Source organism: Hylobates moloch, unplaced genomic scaffold (assembly GCF_009828535.3).
Source record: "Hylobates moloch isolate HMO894 unplaced genomic scaffold, HMol_V3 SCAFFOLD_6, whole genome shotgun sequence".
NCBI lineage: Eukaryota > Metazoa > Chordata > Mammalia > Primates > Hylobatidae > Hylobates > Hylobates moloch.
The window spans coordinates 103,864,401-103,886,457 of NW_026652281.1; the positions used below are offsets into that span (position 1 = coordinate 103,864,401).

Here is a 22,057-nt window from a genome sequence, read left to right on the forward strand (position 1 = left end):
ATACATTTATTTATATTACAACTCTTTCTAAAGAGTAATTGTGGTGGGTTTTTTCTTTTTTTTTTTGGAGACAGAGTCTCACTCCGTCACCCAGGCTGGGGTGTCGTGGCGTGATCTCTGCTCACTGCAACCTCTGCCTCCCGGGTTCAAGCGATTCTCCTGCTTCAGCCTCCCAAGTAGCTGGGATTACAGGCACCCGCCACCATGCCCAGCTAATTGTATTTTTAGTAGAGATGGGGCTTTACCATGTTGGCCAGGCTGGTCACGAACTCCTGAGCTAGGCAATCTGCCCGTCTCGGCCTCCCAATTGTGGTGGATTTTTTTTTTTTTTTTTTTGAGATGGAGTTTCGCTGTCATTGCCCAGGCTGGTGTGCAATGGTGCGATCTCGGCTCACTGTAACCTCCAACTCCCGGGTTCAAGTGATTCTCATGCCTCAGCCACCTGAGTAGCTGGGATTACAGGCGCCCACCACCATGCCCGGACAATTTTTTGTATTTTTAGCAGAGACAGGGTTTCACTATGTTGGCCAGGCTGGTCCCGAACTCCTGACCTCAGGCGATCCACCCGCCTCAGCCTCCCAAAGTGCTGGGATTACAGGTGTGAGACACCGCGCCCAGCCATAACTCAGAGAGTTTTATAAGAAAAAGTTTTCTGTGTTTTCACTATAGTTAAGATTTTGATTCAACCAGAGGGGGGAATAAAAATATTTTGATGTATTTCTCTGTAATATAGCAAAATATTTTTTGGTCTTCAGCCCGTTTCCTAGCATACAACTCCTAAAATACTTAGAAAGATCAAAGTAATGTCTTTTTGTATGCTGATGATTGGTGTCTGGCAGCCCCTAGAAAGCTTCAGGATGGGGGCTGGTCACTGGAAAGACCAAGTCAGGATTAGAGGGTTGGGACTTTGAGCCCTACCCCCAACCTCCGGGGAGGGGAGAAAGGAGGAGGGTGAGGTTAACTTGATCACCAATGGCCAGTGGCTTAATCACTCATGCCTATGTAATGAAGCCTCCATAAAAACCCAAGAGGCCAGGGGTTTGGGGAGCTTCCGGATAGCTGGACACGTGGAGGTTCCTGGATGGTACTTCTCCTTGGGAGGACAAGGAAAGTCTGTGACCCTTCCCCCATATGTGGCTCTGCAAACCTCTTCATCTGTATCCTTTGTAATACCCTTTATAATATACCAGTAAACGTAAGTAAGTGTTTCTCTGAGTTCTGTGAGCCGCTCTAGCAAATTAATTGAACCGAAAGAGGAGTCTTGGGAGCCCCAACTTGAAACAGTTCGGTCAGAAGTTCAGGAGGCCTGGATTTGTGCCAGGTATCCTGTGGGGGAGGGGCAGTCTTGTGGGACTGGGCCCTTCCGCTGTGGGATCTGATGCTGTCTCCAGGTAGATAGTGTTGGGATTGAACTGGAGGACTCTCAGCTGGTGTCCCTGGGGAGAAATGATTGCTTGTTAGTAGGGAACCCTCCCCGCCGGCATTTGGTCATGGAACTCTTCTGTGTTGATTGTTGTGGTGTGAGAGTACCCAGTAAAAATGGTTTTGAGTTTTTCCAAACATTCTCAACAGCATTTTTTTCTTTAGTCATTACAAAAATTTTGGTTTCAAATCCACTTTGTAAAACTTCCTTTGTAATTGAGCTTTTCCCCTCTTTCATCCCGTTTTCTGATGTAATTGAATTGTGATAAATTCATTTATTCCAAAAATTGCTTGTGGCAGTTTCGTGGTTAAATTTTCATGGGGAAATTTTAGTATTCTGTTAAATTCCTTTATTACCTGCTGCAGGAGACTGCAGGAATTTAAAATTTTTAAAAATTTTTTTGTTGGCTGGGTGCGGTGGCTCACGCCTGTAATCCCAGCACTTTGGGAGGCTGAGGCAGGCGGATCACCTGAGGTCCCAGGAATCTGAGACCAGCCTGACCAACATGGTGAAACCCCATCTCTACTAAACACAAAAAATTAGCCGGGTGTGGTGGCGCATGCCTGTAATCCCAGCTACTCGGAAAGCTGAGGCAGGAGAATCGCTTGAACCCAGGAGGCAGAGGTGGCAGTGAGCCAAGATCGCGTCATTACACTCCAGCCTGGGCAACAAGAGCGGAAGTCTGTCCCCCAAAAAAAAAAAAAAAATTTTTTTTTGTTTTTGCCATGTTGCCCAGGTTGGTCTCGAACTCCTGGCCTCAAGCCATCTTCTTACCTTGGCCTCTCAAAGTGCTGGGATTACAGGCTTGAGCCACTGCACCCAGCCTAATTTTTTGTATTTTTTTGGTAGAGATGAGGTTTTGCCATGTTACCCAGGCTGAGAGAGATTGATATTGTGTGTGATCCTCACATACCAATTTCTCTCTTTTTTTTTTTTCGTGGCACCTGTAACTAATTGGAAGTAGCAATTTCTCTTATGAATTGGATAAAAATTGAGGGAAAAGGATAGCCAATTCAGGAGGGTGATCTGGTAGAATTTTGATGACCCTCTCATAATGCCTAGCTGGAGGTAATGTCTTAATTATTGACCTCTTGAATCAACGATTTTCATTCCATTGTTGCAGAGGGTCTGCAGATCTACCCTGAGGACAGCATAGACAACACGTCTCACACAGGTACGCACTGCTGTTTTTGGAATGTATGTAGCTACTGTTGTGATTAATTAAATGCAAATTCCTTCAAAACCAAGTCTTAGTAGCTTTTTGCCATTATTTATTCTTTATCAATTGTTACCTGAAGAATAAGTACTGTGACAGAAAATGTCTGATGTTAATACAGCCAGTTCACCTACCTTCCTTCCTCCCTCCCTCCTTCCCTCCTTCCCTCTTCCTTCCTTCTTTCCTTCCCTCCTTCCCTCCTTCTTTCTTTCCTTCCTTTTGTAGAGACAGAGGTCTCCCTATGTTGCCCAGGTTGGTCTTGAACTCGGCCTCAAGTGATCCTCCCTCCCTTCTTGGCTTCCCACTGACTGGCCAGACATTTTACTTGTTTTTTTGGAGACCAGGTCTCACTGAAGTGCCCAGGCTGGAGTGCAGTGGTGTGATCTCTCAGCTCACTGCAACCTCTGACTCCCAGGTTCAAGGGATCATCCTGTCTTAGCCTCCTGAGTAGCTGGGACTACAGGTGTGCATCACTATGCCTGGCTAATTTTTATATTTTTTGTAGAGACAGGGTCTTGCTGTGTTGCCGAGGCTGGTCTCAAACTCCTGTGCTCAAGTGATTCCCCCTGCCTCAGCCTCCCAAAGTGCAGGGATTATAGGTGTGGGCCACCGTGCCCGGCTTGACATTTTTACGTTTAAATATGCTATAATCCCATAATACTACTATTTTTGTTTTGGGTAGTCAGTTATATTCTAAAGTTACTAAAAATAAGCAAAAATGTGGTTGGGCGCGGTGGCTCACGCCTGTAATCCCAGCACTTTGGGAGGCCGAGGTGGGCGGATTACCTGAGGTCGGGAGTTCATGACCAGCCTCACCAACATGGAGAAACCCCGTCTCTACTAAAAATGAAAATTAGCCGGGGCTGGGTGTCGTGGCTCACACCTGTAATCCCAGCACTTTGGGAGGCCCAGACAGGTGGATCACGAGGTCAAGAGATCCAGACCATCCTGGCCAACATGGTGAACCCCGTCTCTACTAAAAACAAAAAAATTAGCTGGGTGTGGGGGCATGTGCCTGTAATCCCAGCTACTCACGAGGAGGCTGAGGCAGGAGAATTGTTTGAACTTGGGAGGCAGAGGTTGCGGTGAGCCGAGATCGAGCCACTGCACTCCAGCGTGGGCAATGAACGAAACTCCGTCTAAAAAAAAAAAGAGCAAAAATACATATTTAAAAAATATTTACCTAGGCTATTTGATATTGCCCCACAGCTTGATGTTCTATTTTTTCACTTTTTCCATTTTGACCCTTTTGGTTTTCATCTCACTGCTAAAGTTCTACATTTGTTTCCGTATGCTGTTCAACTTTTTCAGTAGAGCCTTAAATGTATCAAACACAATTATTTTAAATTCCTTGTTTGATGTTTCCATTATCTGGGTCATCTCTCAGTATGGTCCTGTTGATTACTTTACCTCTTGATAGCGGGTTGTTTTTCTTGCTTTTTTTATGTTGCTTGTAACTTGTTACTGATTGCCAGATACGGTATGTGGAACAGTAGAGACTGAGGTATATAGTATTTATTTGGGGGACTGGGTACAGCTCTTCTTTGCTAGACTGTTTGTATGGGAGTTTGAACTCCTAGTCAGGAGACAGCTGTGTTTGGGTGTTATTGTTGCTATGGTTATGTTAGGTGCACCAATGGCTTCAAATTCTTCTCATGTTGCCTTGCCAGCTTACGGTTGATTTTCTGGAGGGAGGCTTTTGCTCAGTGGTTATCCTCCATCCATACCCTCAGCTTATTAGTTTGCTTGGTAGTGCACACCTGTAGTCCCAGCTACTCAGGAGGCTGAGGCAGGAGAATCCCTCGAACCCAGGAGGCAGAGGTTACAGTGAGCCAAGATTGTACCACTGCACTCCAGCCTGCATGACAAAGCAAGACTCTGTCTCCAAAAAAAAAAAAAAGAAAGAAAAAAGGTCTCACTCGGTCATCTCACCGTGTCACTAAAGCTGGAATGCCAGTGGTGCCATCATGGTTCACTGCAGCCTCCCAACTCCTGAGCTCAAACTTACCTCTTAGCTTTCTGAGTAAATAGGTGGGGCTATGCCATCATGCCTGGCTACTTTTTAATTTTTTTTGTAGAGATGGGGTCTTGCTATGTTGCCCAGGCTGGTCTCAAACTCTTGGCCTCAATTTCCTCCAGCCTTAGCCTCCAGAGTAGCTGAGATTACAGGTGTAAGCCACTGCGTCCAGCCACCCTCAGCTTTAGGATTTCTCTGTGCACCTATGCCTTAGTGCACAGTCTCAGTGGTAGACTACTGTTGCTTGTTCCTGGGTGCTTGCTAACCTGGTGGTAGGGAGTAGAGATTTCTCTGTTGTTCTGGTTCAGCCTCAGTCTTAGGCAGGCCCTGTTGGTTTCCCTGGGTCTTGGGAGTGGATCTTTCTGGGTGCTCCTCCCCTTTTCCCAGGAGAAAGACACCTCCAGTGGTCTTGCCCAGAATTTCCTACCCCTCCTCTAAGCATAGAGTTTTTTTTTTTTCTTTTATCCTGCCCCAGCTGCCTCAGGAGTGACAGAGTTTGCTGCCCTTTCCCAGGGGTTTATGGTTTTTATTATTTAGAGGAGAAGGGTATAGGTTGGCCTTTGTATTTTCCCTCCCATAAGCCAGCACTACCAAAAGAGTTTTCTCAGGTTACTTGCCCAATATTTCTTTTGAGTAACCACTGAGGTCTATGGAAAAAACCTGAGTGTCTGTGGCTCTGACTAACCCACACTTGACATGTGGTAATTAAAAAAAAAATTTACTTGAATTCTTCTGACTCACCTAAATGGTGGTCTCATCTTTCTCCCACTGCCACAGGTGAACCAGACCCTGTATCTCTCTATCTCCTTGGAGGTGGCCATCTTTCCACCAGTTTCAATCTAGTTGGTTGCCCTATAACTTCAGCTTTCTGATGGCTCCAAGAAAAATTGTTGTTTGTCACTGGAGTGGGAATGTGCTATCTATCCTGAATGGAAGCTGGAAGTTGAGGACTTTCCATTTTATATTAGATTTTTTTTTTTTTTTTTGAAACAGAGTCTTGCTCTGTTGCCCAGGCTGGAATGCAGTGGCATGATAATGGCTCACCGCAGCCCTGACCTCCTTGGCTCAAGAGATACTCCTACCTTGGCCTCCCAAGTAACTGGCATGTGCCACCGTGCCTGGCTAATTTTTGTATTTTTTGTAGAGATTGGGGTCTTGCCATATTGTCCAGGCTGGTCTCGGACTCCTGGGCTCAAGCAATCCTCTTGCCTCAGCCTCCCAAAGTGCTGGATTACAGGTGTGGACCACTGTGCCTGGCCTAGTTTTTTCTTATTTCATTTTTTTGTAGAGACAGAGCCTCTCTATGTTGCCCAGGCTACTCCTGAACTCCTGGCTTCAGGCGATCCTCTGGCCTTGGTTTCCCAAAGTACTAGGATTATAGGCATGAGTCATCATGTCTGGTCCCATTTTATTTGTACTTTTTGTTGTTTGTTTTTTGAGACAGGGTCTCTGTCACCCAGGTGGGAGTGCAACCGTATGATCATGGCTCACTGCAGCCTCAACCTTCTTGGGCTCAGGTGATCCTCCCACTTCAGCCTCCTGAGTAACTAAGACTACAGGTGTGTGCCACCATGCGCAGCTAACTTTTGCAGTTTTTTGGTGTAGACAGGGTTTTGCCATTGCCCAGGCTGGTCTCCTGGGCTCAAGTGATCCACCTGCTTTGGCCTCCCAAAGTGCTGGGATTACAGGTGTGCACCACTGTGCCCTGCCAAGGTGAAGTTTAGATATGGAGAGAAGGTAAGGGATGGCCTTAGGGTTAGTCATGTGCCAAGCCAAGCCTGGGACTTAGTCATGTGCTCTTGGGAGCTGCTAGGGTTACATCACAATTTTGCTCTTGGGTGTTTAGCAAAGAGGTAGGAACTTTAATTACTTTTGCCAAGGACAGACTCTTGATAACAATTGCATTTTTCTTTTCTTTTCTTTTCTTTTCTTTTGAGACAGAGTCTTGCTCTGTCACCAGACTGGAGTGCAGTGGCGCTATCTTGGCTCACTGCAACCTCCGCCTCCCAGGTTCAGGTGATTCTCCTTTCTCAGCCTCCTGAGTAGCTGAGACTACAAATGCATGCCACCACGCCCAGCTAAATTTTTTTGTATTTTTATTAGAGACGGGGTTTCACCATGTTGGCCAGGATGGTCTCAATCTCTTGGCCTTGTGATCTGCCCGCCTCAGCCTCCGAAAGTGCTGGGATTACAGGCGTGAGCCACTGCGCCCAGCATGCATTTTGTTACTGAATGAAGATAAAGAAGCCTGGCATGGTGGCTCACACCTGTAATTTCAGCACTTCAGGAGGCCAAGGTAGGAGGATCAATTGAGGCCAGGAGTTCAAGACCAGCCTGGGCAACATAGTGAAACACTGCCTCTACAAACAAATTTAATAAATAAATAAATACATAAATAAATAGCTGGCCATGGTGGCGAGCACCTGTAGTCCTAGCTCCTCATGAGGCCGAGATAGAGGACTGCTTGAGCCTAGGAGTTGGAGGCTGCAGTGAGCTGTGATTGCAAGATTGCACTCCAGCCTGGGTGACAAAGTGAGACCCTGTCTCTCGAATAAAAAAGAGAGAGAGAGATTGAAAGAGAAAGAAGTCTTATCTGCCTTCAGTTGTGTGTGATTCTGCTACTCTCCGTGGCTGAAGGAGTCCTTAACCTTCCAGCAGGAACCTTGTCTTTCATTCAGGTGCTGTGACTGAAATCCTAGGCATGAGGTCTTGTGGGGCTGTGACTGTGCCCCACCTCTCTAAATAAGGCCACTGTGTAGTTTCACCAGTGTATTTGACAAACCTGATAAAGCCATATCAGCGACACCAGTGCCAGGTTTTATGAATACAAAGGGAATACCTAGTAACCCCAATCCCTCCTCCCAGCTAGAGTCTAATGGAATAGAGGGAGCTGTATTGGTCACTGGGGTCAGATTTCTCTGCTTGTCTCCATGTTGACTTGGACAGAAAAGGCATCCTAGGTCTCTTTGCACCTGACTCTTATGTGAGACTATAGGCTCCCCAGCTGTATACTGGTTTTGTTCTAATGGATACCTGGGCTCACCTGACAGGCACATGAAAACAAATATGTTTCCAGGTGCCTGCGTAGGAATCTTGCATGGCTTGGTGCCAGAGTGAGAGCAAAAGTGGTGCTGCCTTAAAGCTCAGCCTCACTGAAGCAGAGGTAGGCTGCCTCCACTCCTGGGACTGGGGGAAGGCTTGACTAGGGCCTGGGAGGAGCTTTTTGACTTGGGCTCAGGTCCGGACTTGAAGGGGTTTGGGACAGGGAAAGCAGGAGTTTTGGGTGGGGACTGTGGAGGTCAGCATTTTCCCTAAGAACTACTCACTCTTGACTCTCTGTGGTTTCCTTGCTCTGAGCTCCATGAGGCCAGGTTCGGGCACATCACATACACATTTGTTGAACAGATAAGAGACTTCTGGAAAGATGATGTGCTTGCCGATCCTGTTCCTATTGCTGATTCTTGGAGGTTATCTCTGTGACCTTAAAGGACTAACTCGTGGGTGGGAATCAAATGGCCCACCAGATTTCTTCTGAAGATGAGATGGGATCAAGGGATCGGAAGTGTGACTGGCACAGGAGTTGAGGGAGGGAGAAGATCACGCTGGGTGCAGGGTCAGGAAGGTGCTTATTTTCCTTTGATAGATTCTGGGTCCTTCATAGGTAGGTTAATGTGGAATCCAACATGAGGGCATGCTGGGGAAGAAAGCAAATACACCAATGGCAAATTAGCCCTGGGTCGGGATGCCCCTGGATGTCCTTTTTCCACCCTGTCTTATTACGTAACCCTTCTCTTTTGGGTACTTTGGAAAAAGAAAGATGTTGAATGGGCAAGCAGCAACATGGGAAAGTAAGGTAGGTGTTGCAGACACAGTGATACACAGGCATGTTTTTTTTTTTTTTTTTTGAGACCGAGTCTCGCTCTGTTGCCAGGCTGTAGTGCAGTGGCGTGATCTTGGCTCACTGCAACCTCTGACTCCCTGGTTCAAGCGATTCTCCTGCCTCAGCCTCCTGAGTGGGGATTACAGGTATGTGTCACCATGCCCAGCTAATTTTTGTATTTTTAGTAGAGATGGGGTTTCACCATTTTGGCTAGGATGGTCTCGATCTCCTGACCTTGTGATCCGCCTACCTCGGCCTCCCAACGTGCTGGGATTACAGGTGGGAGCCACTGCGCCCTACCAGGCGTGTATTTTCATGAGGGACTTCCCCTTGGTTTAGTCACTACAATGATGATATGCCCCTGTCTTAGCATCTTTCTCGCCCTTCCCATCACCTCCTCATGTTCTGTACTGGCCTGAGAATAGCTGCAGACGTCTCCATGTCTCGCTGGATATTGCAGAAGTCCCAGTTTATGTTTGGGTAGAGGTGAGTAGGCAGGATTACCTGGATATGGACAGTGAGAAGCCTTTCAGGCTGGTGATGACTGTGTACCAGGTACAGAGACTCTGGTCTTCTCTGCAGGGCAGGTTTTTGGGTTTTAAGCTGGTGAGAACAGAGCAGAAATCTATAACTCAGGGAGAATCCAATCGTTGGACAAATTTAATGCCAGCCTACTCTGGGCTGCAAGACAGGTATTTGTCATTGGAAGTCGTCATCATATCATGCCTGAGCTCTCATGGCGTCTTTCTTGGGAGCAGTGAAGGTCTACCCACTTCTATTTCCCTGTGTCCTGTGGTGGGAACTGAGACAGGCCTATTGTAGTTAGGGCTGTATGCATGGCATGCTGTCCCTAAATAGGAAGTGGGCAGGGAAATCTGGTCTAAATAGAGCCTCACTAGCTCCTGCCCTAGACTGACATACTTGTATTCTTTGCCAGGCCACAGTAAACACAGGTGTGCAGGAACTGTTTGTCATGGAAGCCAGGGAGCCTGGGAGGCCCACACCCACCTACCATCTTGTCCCTAACACCAGCCAGTCCCAGGTGGAAGAAGATGTCAGCTCGCCACCTCAAAGGTCTTCTGAAACTATGCAGCTGAAGAAGGAGATCTCCCTGCTGAATGGGGTCAGCCTGGTGGTGGGCAACATGATCGGCTCAGGGATCTTTGTCTCACCCAAGGGTGTGCTGGTACACACTGCCTCCTATGGGATGTCGCTGATTGTGTGGGCCATTGGTGGGCTCTTCTCTGTTGTGGGTGCCCTTTGTTATGCAGAGCTGGGGACTACCATCACCAAGTCGGGAGCCAGCTACGCTTACATTCTAGAGGCCTTTGGGGGCTTCATTGCCTTCATCCGCCTGTGGGTCTCACTGCTAGTTGTTGAGCCCACCAGTCAGGCCATCATCGCCATCACCTTCGCCAACTACATCATCCAGCCGTCCTTCCCCAGCTGTGATCCCCCATACCTGGCCTGCCGTCTCCTCGCTGCTGCTTGCATATGTAAGTGGGGGCTGAGATTGGGAGGATGTTGGGGGGTGGGGGGTACTATAATAATGGTACTTTAGGCCAGGCGCGGTGGCTCATGCCTGTAATCCCAGCACTTTGGGAGGCTAAGGCGGGCGGATCACCTGAGGTTGGGAGATCGAGACCAGCCTGACCAACATGGAGAAACCCCGTCTCTACTAAAAATACAAAATTAGCTGGGCATGGTGGCGCATGCCTGTAATCCCAGCTACTCAGGAGGCTGAGGCAGGAGAATTGCTTGAACCTGGGAGGCGGAGGTTGTGGTGAGCAGAGATTGCGCCATTGTACTCCAGCCTGGGTAACGAGCAAAACTCTGTCTCCAAAAAAAAAAAAAAAAAAAAAAAGATACTTTATATTTGAATAGCATATTTTGCATTTTGGAGGGGAGGGAGGCTTCTTACCTTTTGAGGAAGTAATTTTACCAGTCATTTGGTCCTGAGAGATAAGTAAGCATAAAGGATGGGGATGGGAGAAGTTTGAATCTGTTCGTGGCTTTGGTACCTCATATTCCTCCTCTCTTGGCTGCCCTTGTTCTATTTTGTGGTCTGTGTGACAGGTTGGGGCATGTCTTTTATTTGTCTTGACAGCTGTTTTGATTGAAGTCAACATCACTAGTTGTAAGCCCAGAAAAAAACCCCACCAGTGTTGAGGCCTTTATTCTGTTGCTAAAGGAAAAAAAATAAAGAGTTCTTTCATTTCCCAGATTTTTATCTTAAACCAGTTAAAGTCATCAGTGAGAAAATAGGCTTCACTAGACTGTGGGAGTCCTACGGTGTTAAACCTCAGGCCCACAGGACCCTTTCCTGTCTGCCGTTGCTGCTCTTTGTGGCTTGCTCTGAGCAGCAGGTACGACAACAAAACGCCTTTTCTTCCTAGTGTATCAGACTTCTTTACACTGACTTTGTAAACAAGCTCTGTCTGCGGCCACATTTGAGTTTCTGCAGATAGAACCTGAGAGATCCCAGTCGATCCCTCTTTATTTTCCTTCTTCCCTTACGGGGTAGTAAGGAGAAAAGATTGCAGTTAATTTACCCAGCCTTGCAGAACTAGTGTTTTAAATGAGAAAGGCCCAGAATTCTATGTTCCTTAGCACTGTACTGCCAGAGGTACTTAATAATATTCTGTTCTTTCCACATCTCTGCTTGCAAAAGCATTGGCAGTATATGCAGTTTATCCAGTGTTAAAAATAGCCTGAGAGTACCTTGGAGTTAGCAATAAAGGACTGTAGAATACCCATGCCTCTTGACTTTATGGAATTTGTTAAAGACAAATTAAAGGGAAAACCCTCCATATTCCTTGGGATAGTGAGGGGGAAACACATACCCTTAGGATTAGGGAAGGCGGCTGCTCAGCTATATGTCTGATAGGCTTTGGCTAGGGAGACTCTGGTCTGACTGAGCTTTCTAAAAAAGGGAATAATTTTCTGATTATAAAATATGTTTATTAGGCCAGGCATGGTGGCTCACGCCAGTAATCCCAGCACTTTGGGACGCTGAGGTAGGAGGATTGCTTGAGCTCAGGAATTTGAGACCAATCTGGGCAACATCAACATGGTGAGACCCTGTCTCTACAAAAAATCAAATTAGCTGGGCATGTTGGTGTGTGCCTGTGGTCCCAGCAATTCAGGAGGCTGAGATGGGAGGATCTCTTGAGCCCGGGAGGTCAAGGCTACAGTGAGCTATGATCACACCACTGCACTCCAGCCTGGGTGGCAGAGCAAGACCCTGTCTCCAAAAGAAACAAAACAAAACAAAAAAAACCTCACAAAGCATGTTTATTTAGAAAATTAAATTACTCTTAAGTCATCCAAAATCTACCACCAAAAGAAGAGTACTTTTTTTTTTTTTTTGAGATGGAGTCTTGCTCTGTTGCCCAGGCTGGAGTACAATGGCACAATCTCGGCTCACTGCAACCTCTGCCTCCTGGGTTCAAATGATTCTCTTGCCTCAGCCTCCTGAGTAGCTGGGATTACAGGTGCCTGCCACCACACCCAGCTAATTTTTGTATTTTTAGTAGAGAGGGGGTTTCACCATGTTGGTCAGGCTGGTCGAGAAGAGTACTTTTATTTATTTATTATTTATTTATTTTTTTGAGACGGAGTCTTGCTCTGTCGCCCAGGCTGGAATGCAGTGGGGTGATCTTGGCTCACTGCAAGCTCTGCCTCCCAGGTTCACGCCATTCTCCTGCCTGAGCCTCCCAAGTAGCTGGGACTACAGGCGCCCGCCACCACGCCCGGCTAATTTTTTTGTAGTTTTTTAGTAGAGATGGGGTTTCACTGTGTTAGCCAGGATGGTCTTGATGTCCTGACCTCATGATCCGCCCACCTTGGCCTCCCAAAGTGCTGGGATTACAGGCGTGAGCCACCGTGCCCAGCCAAGAAGAGTACTTTTAATAGTTTGATAGTGTACTTTCTTTCTTTTGTAGACTTGGCACTATACTTTGCTTATAATTTTATATTCTGCTTTCTAAACTTAGTACATCACAAGCTTTTCCCCATTTCATAAAATGTTCTTCAAAAGCAACACTTTTTAGTGGTTTTTTTTTTTTTTTTTTTTTTTTCTTGAGACGGAGTTTCGCTCTTGTTGCCCAAGCCAGAGTACAATGGCATGATTTTGGCTCACTGCAACCTCTGCCTCCTGGTTCAAGTGACTCTCCTGCCTCAGCCTCCCGAGTAGCTGGGATTACAGGTGTGCTCTACCACGCCTGGCTAATTTTTTGTATTTTTAGTAGAAACAGGGTTTCACCATGTTAGCCAGGCTGGTCTTGAACTCCTGACCTCAGATGATCTACCTGCCTCAGCCTCCCAGAGTGCTGGGATTACAGGTGTGAGCCACGGTGCCCGGCCTAGTGTTTTTTAATTAAAAGGTAAAACATAGATTTTACAGATAATTTTAAAAATACAGAAAAATAGAAAAAATTAAGAATCACCCGTGATTTTTCCTCCTACAGTACTCTTGTTACTATTTTTTAATTAAAAAAAATTTTTTTTTGAGATGGAGTTTCACCCTTGCTGCCCAGGCTGGAGTGAAATGGCATGATCTCGGCTCATGGCAACCTCTGCCTCCTGGGTTCAAGCGATTCTCCTGACTCAGCCTCCCGAATAGCTGGGATTTCAGGCATGTGCCACCACACCTGGCTAATTTTGTATTTTTAGTAGCGACAGGGTTTCTCCATGTTGGTCAGGCTGGTCTTGAACTCCTGACCTCAGGTGATCTGCCCACCCGGCCTCCCAAAGTGCTGGGATTATAGGTGTGAGCCCCCACGCCTGGCCTATCTATTATTATTATTATTTTTTTTTCTTTTTTGAGACAGAGTCTTGCTCTGTCGCCTAGGCTGGAGTACAGTGGCGCGATCTCTGCTCACTGCAACCTCTGGCTCACTGCATCCTCTGCCTCCCAGGTTCAAGAGATTCTCCTGCCTCAGCCTCCCGAGTAGCTGGGAATATAGGCGCGCACCACCATGCCCAGCTAATTTTTGTATTTTTAGTAGAGACGGGGGTTTCACCATGTTGGTCAGGATGGTCTTGATCTCGTGACCTCGTGATCCGCCTGCTTTGGCCTCCCAAAGTGCTGGGATTACAGGCGTGAGCCACCATGCCCAGCCATAAATACCTTTTGAGGTCATCTTTTCTTGTAGGTTGTATACCGCTTTATAAAATTAAAAAAATAATTAATATTGGCTGGGCATGGTAGCTCATGCCTTTTGTAATTCCAGCACTTTGGGAGGCTGAGGAGGGAGGATCACTTGAGCACAGGAGTTTGATACCAGCCTGGGCAACAAAGCAAGACCCCCACCTCTAAAAAAAAAATAATTAGCCAGGCATGGTGGCAGTGGCAGTGGTGTGCATCTGTAATCCTAGCTACTCGGGAGCCTGAGGAGGGAGGATCCCTTGAGCCCAGAAATTCAAGGTTGCAGTGAGCTATGATCATGCCACTGCACTCCAGCCTAGGTGACAGAATGAGACTTTGTCTCAAAAAAAAAATTTCATATTTAATCTCTTTCATCAGACATTCTTAGAAAACATGGTTTGAAGATACATAAGCAATCTCCAGGCAGTATAGTATAGTAGTTAGGATTGCAGGCCTCCATGCCAGACTGGATTTAATTTTCAGCTTTATCATTGACCAACTGTTGATCTTGGGGCGTTAACTAATTGCTGCCTCGATTTTCTCTTTTATTTTTATTTTTTGAGACAGAGTCTTGCTTTGTTGCCCAGGCTGGAGGGCAGTGGCTCAATCTTGGCTCACTGCAACCTCCACCTCCCAGGTTCAAGTGATTCTTCTGCCTCAGCCTCCCAAGTAGCTGGGGTTACAGGTGCGAGCTACCATGCCTGGCTAATTTTTATATTTTTAGTAGAGATGGGGTTTTACCATATTGGCCACACTGGTCTTGAACTCCTGAGCTCAAGTGATCTGCCCACCTTGGCCTCCCAGAGTGCTGGGATCATAGGTGTGAGCCTGTAAGTGTGGGCTGGCCAGCCTCTTTCATTCAACATGTACTTTCATCCAGATTCCTCGGGATCTGAATTCCTGCAGGCTTTCTATCCTAGAAGCACTGGCTTTTCCAGAATCCAGGCCTGAGGGCAAGAACTTGCTTGTCATAGTAATGGCCAAGTCCTAAAACCATATTCTCTTCTGACTAGGGTAGGCTTTAGGGTTCAGCTTACTTCCCTTCTTGGAACTTAGGTTGCAGTATCAGGCTTTCAACAGAGCTAGGATATGCTGAGAGAGTCTCCTTGAGTAGAGGCGGCAGTGGGAACAACATGGTTTCAGGAGACATAAATTGCATGAAACCAATGAGGTTATTTGGGGGAAAAAAACCAAAGGTCTGCACTGAATCTAGGGTAAGACTTCGGTAGGATAGGAGAATTAAGTTAGTCTTGAAATTGAGGCATGAGAGGGGTCCCACTTGTTGGTTGGGAGACTGCCTAAACAAGTTATGGCCACGCCATTCTAGACACTTAAAAGTTCCATCCTAGAAGGGAGGGCCCAGGAAGTCTGTATATAACCAACTCTAGGGCAGAGGCTGCAAGCCGGTTGCCCGTGAGCCAGACTTGGGCCCCAGAGATAGATTTGTTTGGTTTGTGGTATTGTAAATAATTTTGAATTAGTTGCCAACATTTGAAAATCAGGACTTGCCTTTTCTCTTGAAAAATCAAAACTTCGGGCATCGTTGGACCCAAATTCCTGCCCGATAAAATAAGCTGGATTTCAGCAGTCGTAGCTCCTTTAAAAAAAAAAAATTTTTTTGTTGTTTATTTAAAAGGAGTATCCCTATGTTGCCCAGGCTGGTCTCAAACTCCTGGCTCAAGTGATGCTCCCGCCTCAGCCTCCCCCAGTGTTGGGATTACAGGCGTGAGCCGCTGTGGAGGGCTATGGCTCTTTTTTTTGTTTGTTTTTTTGAGACGGAGTCTCGCTCTGTCACCCAAGGTGGAGTGCAGTGGCGCGATCTTGGCTCTCTGCAAGCTCCGCCTCCCAGGTTCACGCCATTCTTCTGCGTCAGCCTCCTGAGTAGCTGGGACAACAGATGCCTGCCACCACACCTGGCTAATTTTTTGTATTTTTAGTAGAGACGGGTTTCACCATGTTAGCCAGGATGGTCTCGATGTCCTGACCTCATGATCTGCCCACCTCGGCCTCCCAAAGTGCTGGGATTACAGGCGTGAGCCACCGCGCCCGGCTGGCTGTGGCTCTTTTTAAATGGAGTATGGACTCCCCAAACCACTGTATTCCTCCACTTCTTGTATTATACCCAGATTTTCTTGCCTTTGCTCACTCATATTACTTTCCTGGCCCCTGACGGCACTGCACTTTCAGATCCTGGCTTTCTGGCTGTACCCCATCCCATTCCCAGGTTATACTGGCAAGGAGATCCAAGCAGCTTTTTGCAGATTTTAGGCTATTTTATTTTACCTACTAATTATCCTAGAACAGTGGTTCTTAGCCAGAGGGGAGTTTATCTTCCAGGAGACATTTAGCAATATCTGGAGACACTTTTGGTTGCAATAACTCCTGGGAGGGGGTGCTTTTTGCTTCTAATAGTAGAGGTCAGGGGTGCTGCTGAACATACCACCATGCACAGAACAGCTTCTCATAATAAAGACTTACTTGGCCTAAAATGTCAATAGTGCTGAGGTTGAGAAACTCTTGTCTTAAGGGTGCACTCTGTTCATATGTATTCTGGGGTTTTGGAATCTTATGTGGTGAGGCAGGGCCACAGGCTGCTGACTGAACTCAGTAAGTTTAGGGGCTCATACTCACTTGTGAGACTAATGGGGAGAAATGTTGGTTCTTGAGGTAGGTACATAGGGTCTCCTCTTTGCCTAGGTGACCAGCAGGATTCACAGTAACCCAGGTGCCCAGTATTATAAGAGTACTTGATTTGACTGCAGAAGGGTGATGTTTTTGCCTTGAGTGTTGTCAGCCCATTTAGCTTTGTGGGCTTTGACCTCGGGATCCTCCCTCTTGTGTAGGCTCATACACATCAATGGGAAGTATTTGCTTTGAAGATGTCAACATGGAAGTAGTTCATTGCTGACACAGCAGCATCAAAGCCCAGTGCCTGCTCACAGCTGAGACTCCATTCCCCCTGAGTTTGTTTGGCAAGGGTGACAGTGAGCAGGAGGAAGAGAAGCAGGGAAACTGGGAAGGATGAGACTGGAGGGAAGAAGAAACACTGTATAATCCCTGAATATCCATTGTTTCCATGCTTTCCTGCTTTCTTGGACCCAGGCCTGGTCAGAGTTCTCAGTACAGAAGACACGCTCCTCATTTTGCCTAGTTGCTATGGACAGACAGCTTTCTTGTTCTGAGAGTGACACGGGGCTAGGGAGGACTGGGTCTTGATCATAGTTGTTTCAAAACTCCAACGCTATATATTGTTTGAATGCTTTCATAATGGGACTAAATGTATTTGTGTAATTAAAAACAAAGACACTGGCCAGGCTCAGTGGCTCATGCCTGATAATCTCAGCAGTTTGGGAGGCCAAGGCAGCAGGATCACTTGAGCCCAGGAGTTCATGACCAGCTTGGGCAACATAGCAAGAACTCGTCTCTTAAAAAACAAAATAAAACAAAAAACCACAAAAAAACAAGGATACTTTAAAAAAAGACACATACATTACATATTTATATACATCCCAGGAGGTAGCTACTGATTCTGGGATCCCCATTTGGAAGGGTTTACCTCCCCTGGAGTGTTGGAGAGCATTTCGCTCCTGAATGTCTTGTAGTTAGTTGTCCCCTCCCTACCCTGCCTTTCTTCCTTCCGCATTTTTTTTTTTTTTAGACGGAGTCTCACTCTGTTGCCCAGGCTGGAGTCCAGTGGCGTGTTCTTGGCTCACTGCAACCTCTGCCTCCCGGGTTCAAGCGATTCTTCTGCCTCAGCCTGCCGATTAGCTGGGACTACAGGCACAAGCCACTATGCCCAGCTAATTATTTTGTATTTTTAGTAGAGACGGGGTTTCACCATACTGGCCAGGCTAGTCTCGAACCCTTGACCTTGTGATTTGCCTGCCTCGGCCTCCCAAAGTGCTGGGATTACAGGCGTGAGCCACCGCGCCCGGCCTTTCTTCCACATTTTTGTTGTTATTTTTTGTTTATGGTTGCACTCCTTTGTCCTTGAATGCCCCTTTATAATACTCAGCCTGTCTGGGAGGAATTGGAAGGTTTCCCTCCGCTCTCTGTTGCCTGTGGGAAAAGAGAGTTGTGACTACTGTCAGCGTAGCTGGGAGTACAGCTTCAGATTGCCAGGCCATCTCCTCATCAGAAAGAGAGTATGAAAGGCACAGTTCTGCCAGAGGGTGCATATGTTATTCACTATTAACCTGGGTTTCAGACAACAGAAAGCCTTCAGCAGCATGGCTCAAACATGTTGATGTCTGCTTCTCTCACATGTTAAAAGGAGGCAGTGTGGGTTGGATGACTTCAGTTCTTCAGAGAGCCAGGTTTATTCCTTCTGTCTTCTGCCATCCTCAGCCTGTGACTTCTAGCTGGTGGTCCAGGATGGTTACTGAAGCTCTAGCTGTCATGTCTGCACTGTAACTGACAGGAAGGACAAAGACACTGCCTTCCCCATTTAAAGACACTTTCTGAGGTCTTATATGAAATATTTGCATACATCCCGGGAGAAAACCTGGTTGCACAGCCATACCTACCTGCAGGAGAGGCTGGGAAATGTCAGCTTTATTTTGGACAGCCATGCCTTCAGCTAAAATTTCTATTACGAAAGAAAAAGGGAAGAACAGATAGAGGAAGATAACTAGCCGTGTCTGCCACAGAGACTTTGGGGATTTGTTTCTGCTTTGGCTTTCAGTCTGGATCTGCCATTCGAGTACTCCTTTCTCAGCAATAAGCTCCCAGAGAGCCTTGAAGACCCTCACATGGGTCCCACGCTCATTGGTGCAGGCTTGTCCAGCAAGGAAATGAGATCAGGAGAAGAGGGAAGGCTTGGATGTTTTAATTGTGGTAGCTGAATCTTAGCATCTGGCTTTAAGGCCCAGTTGTTGACTTTGTTTGAACTCTGATAGTTTATGGTAAGCTAGGGGGGCTGGGAGTTCTGGGAAGCAATAGAGGAGTAAGGATCAGATGGTGAAATTTTGTTTCTTAATTAGAATCAGGAGAACAGTCAAGGGACTTGGCTTCTGCTTGACAGACTGTTCTAGGAGCTCTCTGTTCTCTGGCAGGGCTGAGAGTAGGGTGAGGCAAGCGAGGTGCCTGGGGTCAGCGTTGAAGGGCGTACTCACTCTCAGGTTCCGGCATGTGGTCCCCTGAGAGTGAGTGCCTCCTTAAATTTTGTGCCCTAGGTGCCTCCTAGCTTCACACTGCCCTGGCTCTGCCTTCTGGTGCTACATTGTTGCTAATGAACTATATTTATTTATTTATTTATTTATTTATTGAGATGGAGTCTCGCTCTCTCACCCAGGCTGGAGTGCAGTGGCGCGATCTCGGCTTGCTGCAAGCTCCGCCTCCCGGGTTCACGCCATTCTCCTGCCTCAGTCTCTCCGAGTAGCTGGGACTACAGGTGCCCACCACCACACCCGGCTAATTTTTTGTATTTTTAGTAGAGACGGGGTTTCACCGTGTTAGCCAGGATGGTCTCGATCTCCTGACCTTGTGATCCGCCCGCCTCGGCCTCCCAAAGTGCTGGGATTACAAGCGTGAGCCACCGCACCCAGCCGAACTATTTTTATTTTTAAACAAATTCTTTAAAATTTTTTCAGGGGCCATGCTAATCTTCTTTGCATCGTTCCAATTTTAGTATATGTGCTGCTGAAGTGAGCACGAACTATTTTTATCTAGAAAAAGGGCTATGTTCATGGTAAACCACAGAGTGGAAAAAGTCTCCCTCCCTCTCCACAGCTTTAGTCTTTCTCCCCAGAGGAGCCACTCTGACCAGGTGCTTTTGTATCCTTCCAGCTGGTCTATTGGAATGGACTCTGCAGGCATTTACAAGCAGCCTTCTTTATTCATTAGTTTAGCACATAGTTGAATTTCCACTGTATGTAATATTTACCTGTGCACAGAGAGGACCAAACCTGTAGGACATTTATGGCAGGATAGAAGGAAGGAGAAGGATCAGAAGTGAGACCTAGTGCCTGTTAGTGGGTCTGAGGAGTGTATCAGCTTCTCTTCCCCTTGGAGCTGCAAACCAGACGCACAGTTAGCACTGCCAGGATATTATCAGCCAGTCTCTTTCTCCGTGTTTATTTCCACCTTTTTGTGTTTCTCTACTTTTGTCCTCTTCTCTCTGTCTCTGCCTCCTTGTCTCTTATCTCTCACCCCTCTATCTCTGTCTTCTGTGTATTTTCTCGTTTTTTTTTTTTTTTTTTTTTTTGAGACAAGTTCTCACTCTGTTGCCCTGGCTGGAGTGCAATGACTATTCACAGACGCTATTACAGTGCACTATAGGCCCGGACTCCTGGGTCCAGCAGTTCTCCCACCTCAGCCTCCCACACAGTTGGGACTCCAGGTGTGCACCGCTGCCCTGGCCCCTGTCTTTTTGTCTAAGCTGCATGCCCTCCCACTTCTGCTTCTTTTTGTGTTCTGCTTCCTTTCTCTACTTACTTATGGTTTCTGTCCCTTTGTTACTAAGGGCTTGTATGTGACTTTGACTTGCTGTAGCTCCTGACCCTTCTGCCCATTACTGTTAGATTCAGTTTCTTGGTATTCCAACTCTGTGTTTCTGGGAGAGGCAATATAACAGGCTCAACTTGGGTCCCGTGTCTGGCTCCATCAGTCATGATAGGGAAGGGGGAGCAATTCCCAAGAAGGAGCTGGGCAGGTACTTCAAAACATGGCTACTGTACGGTATAGGGGCCTATGGATTACTGGTACCTATTAACTAGGTAATCCTTATGTTAGTTGATTGAGGCTTAACCCCATACAGGTAGCTTTGATCATCAGGGTAGGTCCCTAGGAAGACCTGCCAGCAGCATGCATTTCTTTGGGCTGCTTCTACTCTCCCATTTGACCACTGTCTCCCTACTCCCACATCATGATTGACTAGTAAGCACCTGTGTTACTTGCCAGTGTACTGAGTGAAAGCTCTTTGAAGCCATTGAGCCTGCCACCTGCCACCTGTGTTCATTTTCACAGGCTGGCCGTAGGCACTTCTCTCCATTTGAATGGAAGAATATCCAACTTTCTGACAATTTGCCTTGCCCCAGGGAATTGGAAGTTAGAGTGAAAATCTTACCACCTTGGTTCCAACCAGGGTTTATCAGTGCCCCTCTTTGCTTGGCGATGAGCTTAAGAAAACAACATGGCCAGGCGCAGTAGCTCATGCCTGTAATCCTAATACTTTGGGAGGCTGAGGCAGGAGGATAGCTTGAGCCCAGGAGTTCCAGACCAGCCTGGGCAACATAGCAAGACCTCTGTCTCTACAAAATAATTTTTTTTTTAATTAGCTGGGTGTGGTGGTGTGCACCTGTGGTCCCAGCTAATAGGAGGTTGAGGTGGGAAGATCACTTCAGCCCTGGACATCGAGGCTGCAGTGAGCTGTGATCGTGCCCACTCCAGCCTGGATGACAGAGGAAGACCCTGTCTCAAAAAAAAAAAAAAAAAAAAAAGAAGGAAAGAAAGAAAATAAAATTATATGCTGCTGTTACCTTCTGAGAATTTGTGATCTTGGGAGAAGCATGACCCAATCACCTGAGGGAGAGACTTGAGACAGGTGTCTACATGATGATAGCATAGACACTGACCTGTGCTAAGAAGCAGGAATGCCATGTGGTTCAGGAGAGAAAGAGCTCAGAGAGGGGCTGGGTGGTGTATTTAGAGAAGGTTTTACAGAGGAAGAGGAAGCGGGGGCTGAACTAGACCTTGAAAGTGGGAGTTGCTGTTGGCTATGGCAGGAAGAGGAGGGGAGGACGTTTCTTTTTATGTGTGTGTAGGGTACAAATAAGAGAGAAAGTCTGGCTGAAGGAGAGAGTGCAAAGTGGGTAGGAGTAAGTGGAGTTGGCCTAGAGGATGGACCCAAAAGATTTTGTAGTAAGATTTGAGGTGCACATAAAAGTTCTATTTTTGGATGCTAGAGGCAGTACTCACAGATGTCACTGCATTCCTTCTTGCTGGATATTTTTCTTATGTCGTCTCCATGGATCAGTCATTGTTTAGCAGGAGCAAAGTGCCGGGGGTCTCAGCACAGGACCCAGATGTCACTGAGGTGTGTGAGGAGCTAGAACTTAAGGCCACGTGAGCCTATGGTGCGCTTCTCCATGGACTTCATTGAGAATTGGGAGGTATGGGTAGGAATGAGGGTGGAAGCGATCAGTGGGCTTGGGAATGTGAACTTAGAAATGGTAGTTAGCTTCTCTCAGCCTCAGTTTCCTCATCCATAAAATGGGAATAGGAATATCTGTATTTTGGAGTCGTGAGAATCGATGGAGAGGTGTATGTGAAATTGTCAGGCATATAACAGACTTTTTCTTTCTTTTTTTTTTTTTTTGAGACAGGGTCTTACTCTGTCATCAGGCTGGAGTGCACGGCTCACTGCTGCCTCA

At 46.8% G+C, this 22,057-nt stretch overlaps 1 protein-coding gene and 1 non-coding gene across 5 annotated transcripts in view; one reads left to right on the top strand and one right to left on the bottom strand.

Moving 5' to 3' along the window:
• The window catches only part of SLC7A6 (solute carrier family 7 member 6), a 39,080-nt gene that overhangs the window by 2,425 nt on the left and 14,598 nt on the right, over positions 1–22,057 (top strand). For 2 of the 4 annotated variants that reach the window (XM_032157728.2, XM_058441143.1), the window contains exon 2: positions 9,474–10,032. In XM_032157728.2, coding sequence (XP_032013619.1) covers positions 9,510–10,032 — 523 coding nt within the window. In that variant the 5' untranslated portion in view covers positions 9,474–9,509. Of the gene's footprint in view, positions 1–2,546; positions 2,598–8,576; positions 8,683–9,473; positions 10,033–22,057 lie in introns of those variants that run through there. The other 2 variants (XM_032157727.2, XM_058441144.1) reach the window with 2 other exon arrangements.
• LOC116472032 (U6 spliceosomal RNA) lies at positions 19,232–19,338 on the bottom strand. The gene has a single exon (XR_004248952.1). It is a non-coding gene; the product is annotated as a U6 spliceosomal RNA (small nuclear RNA).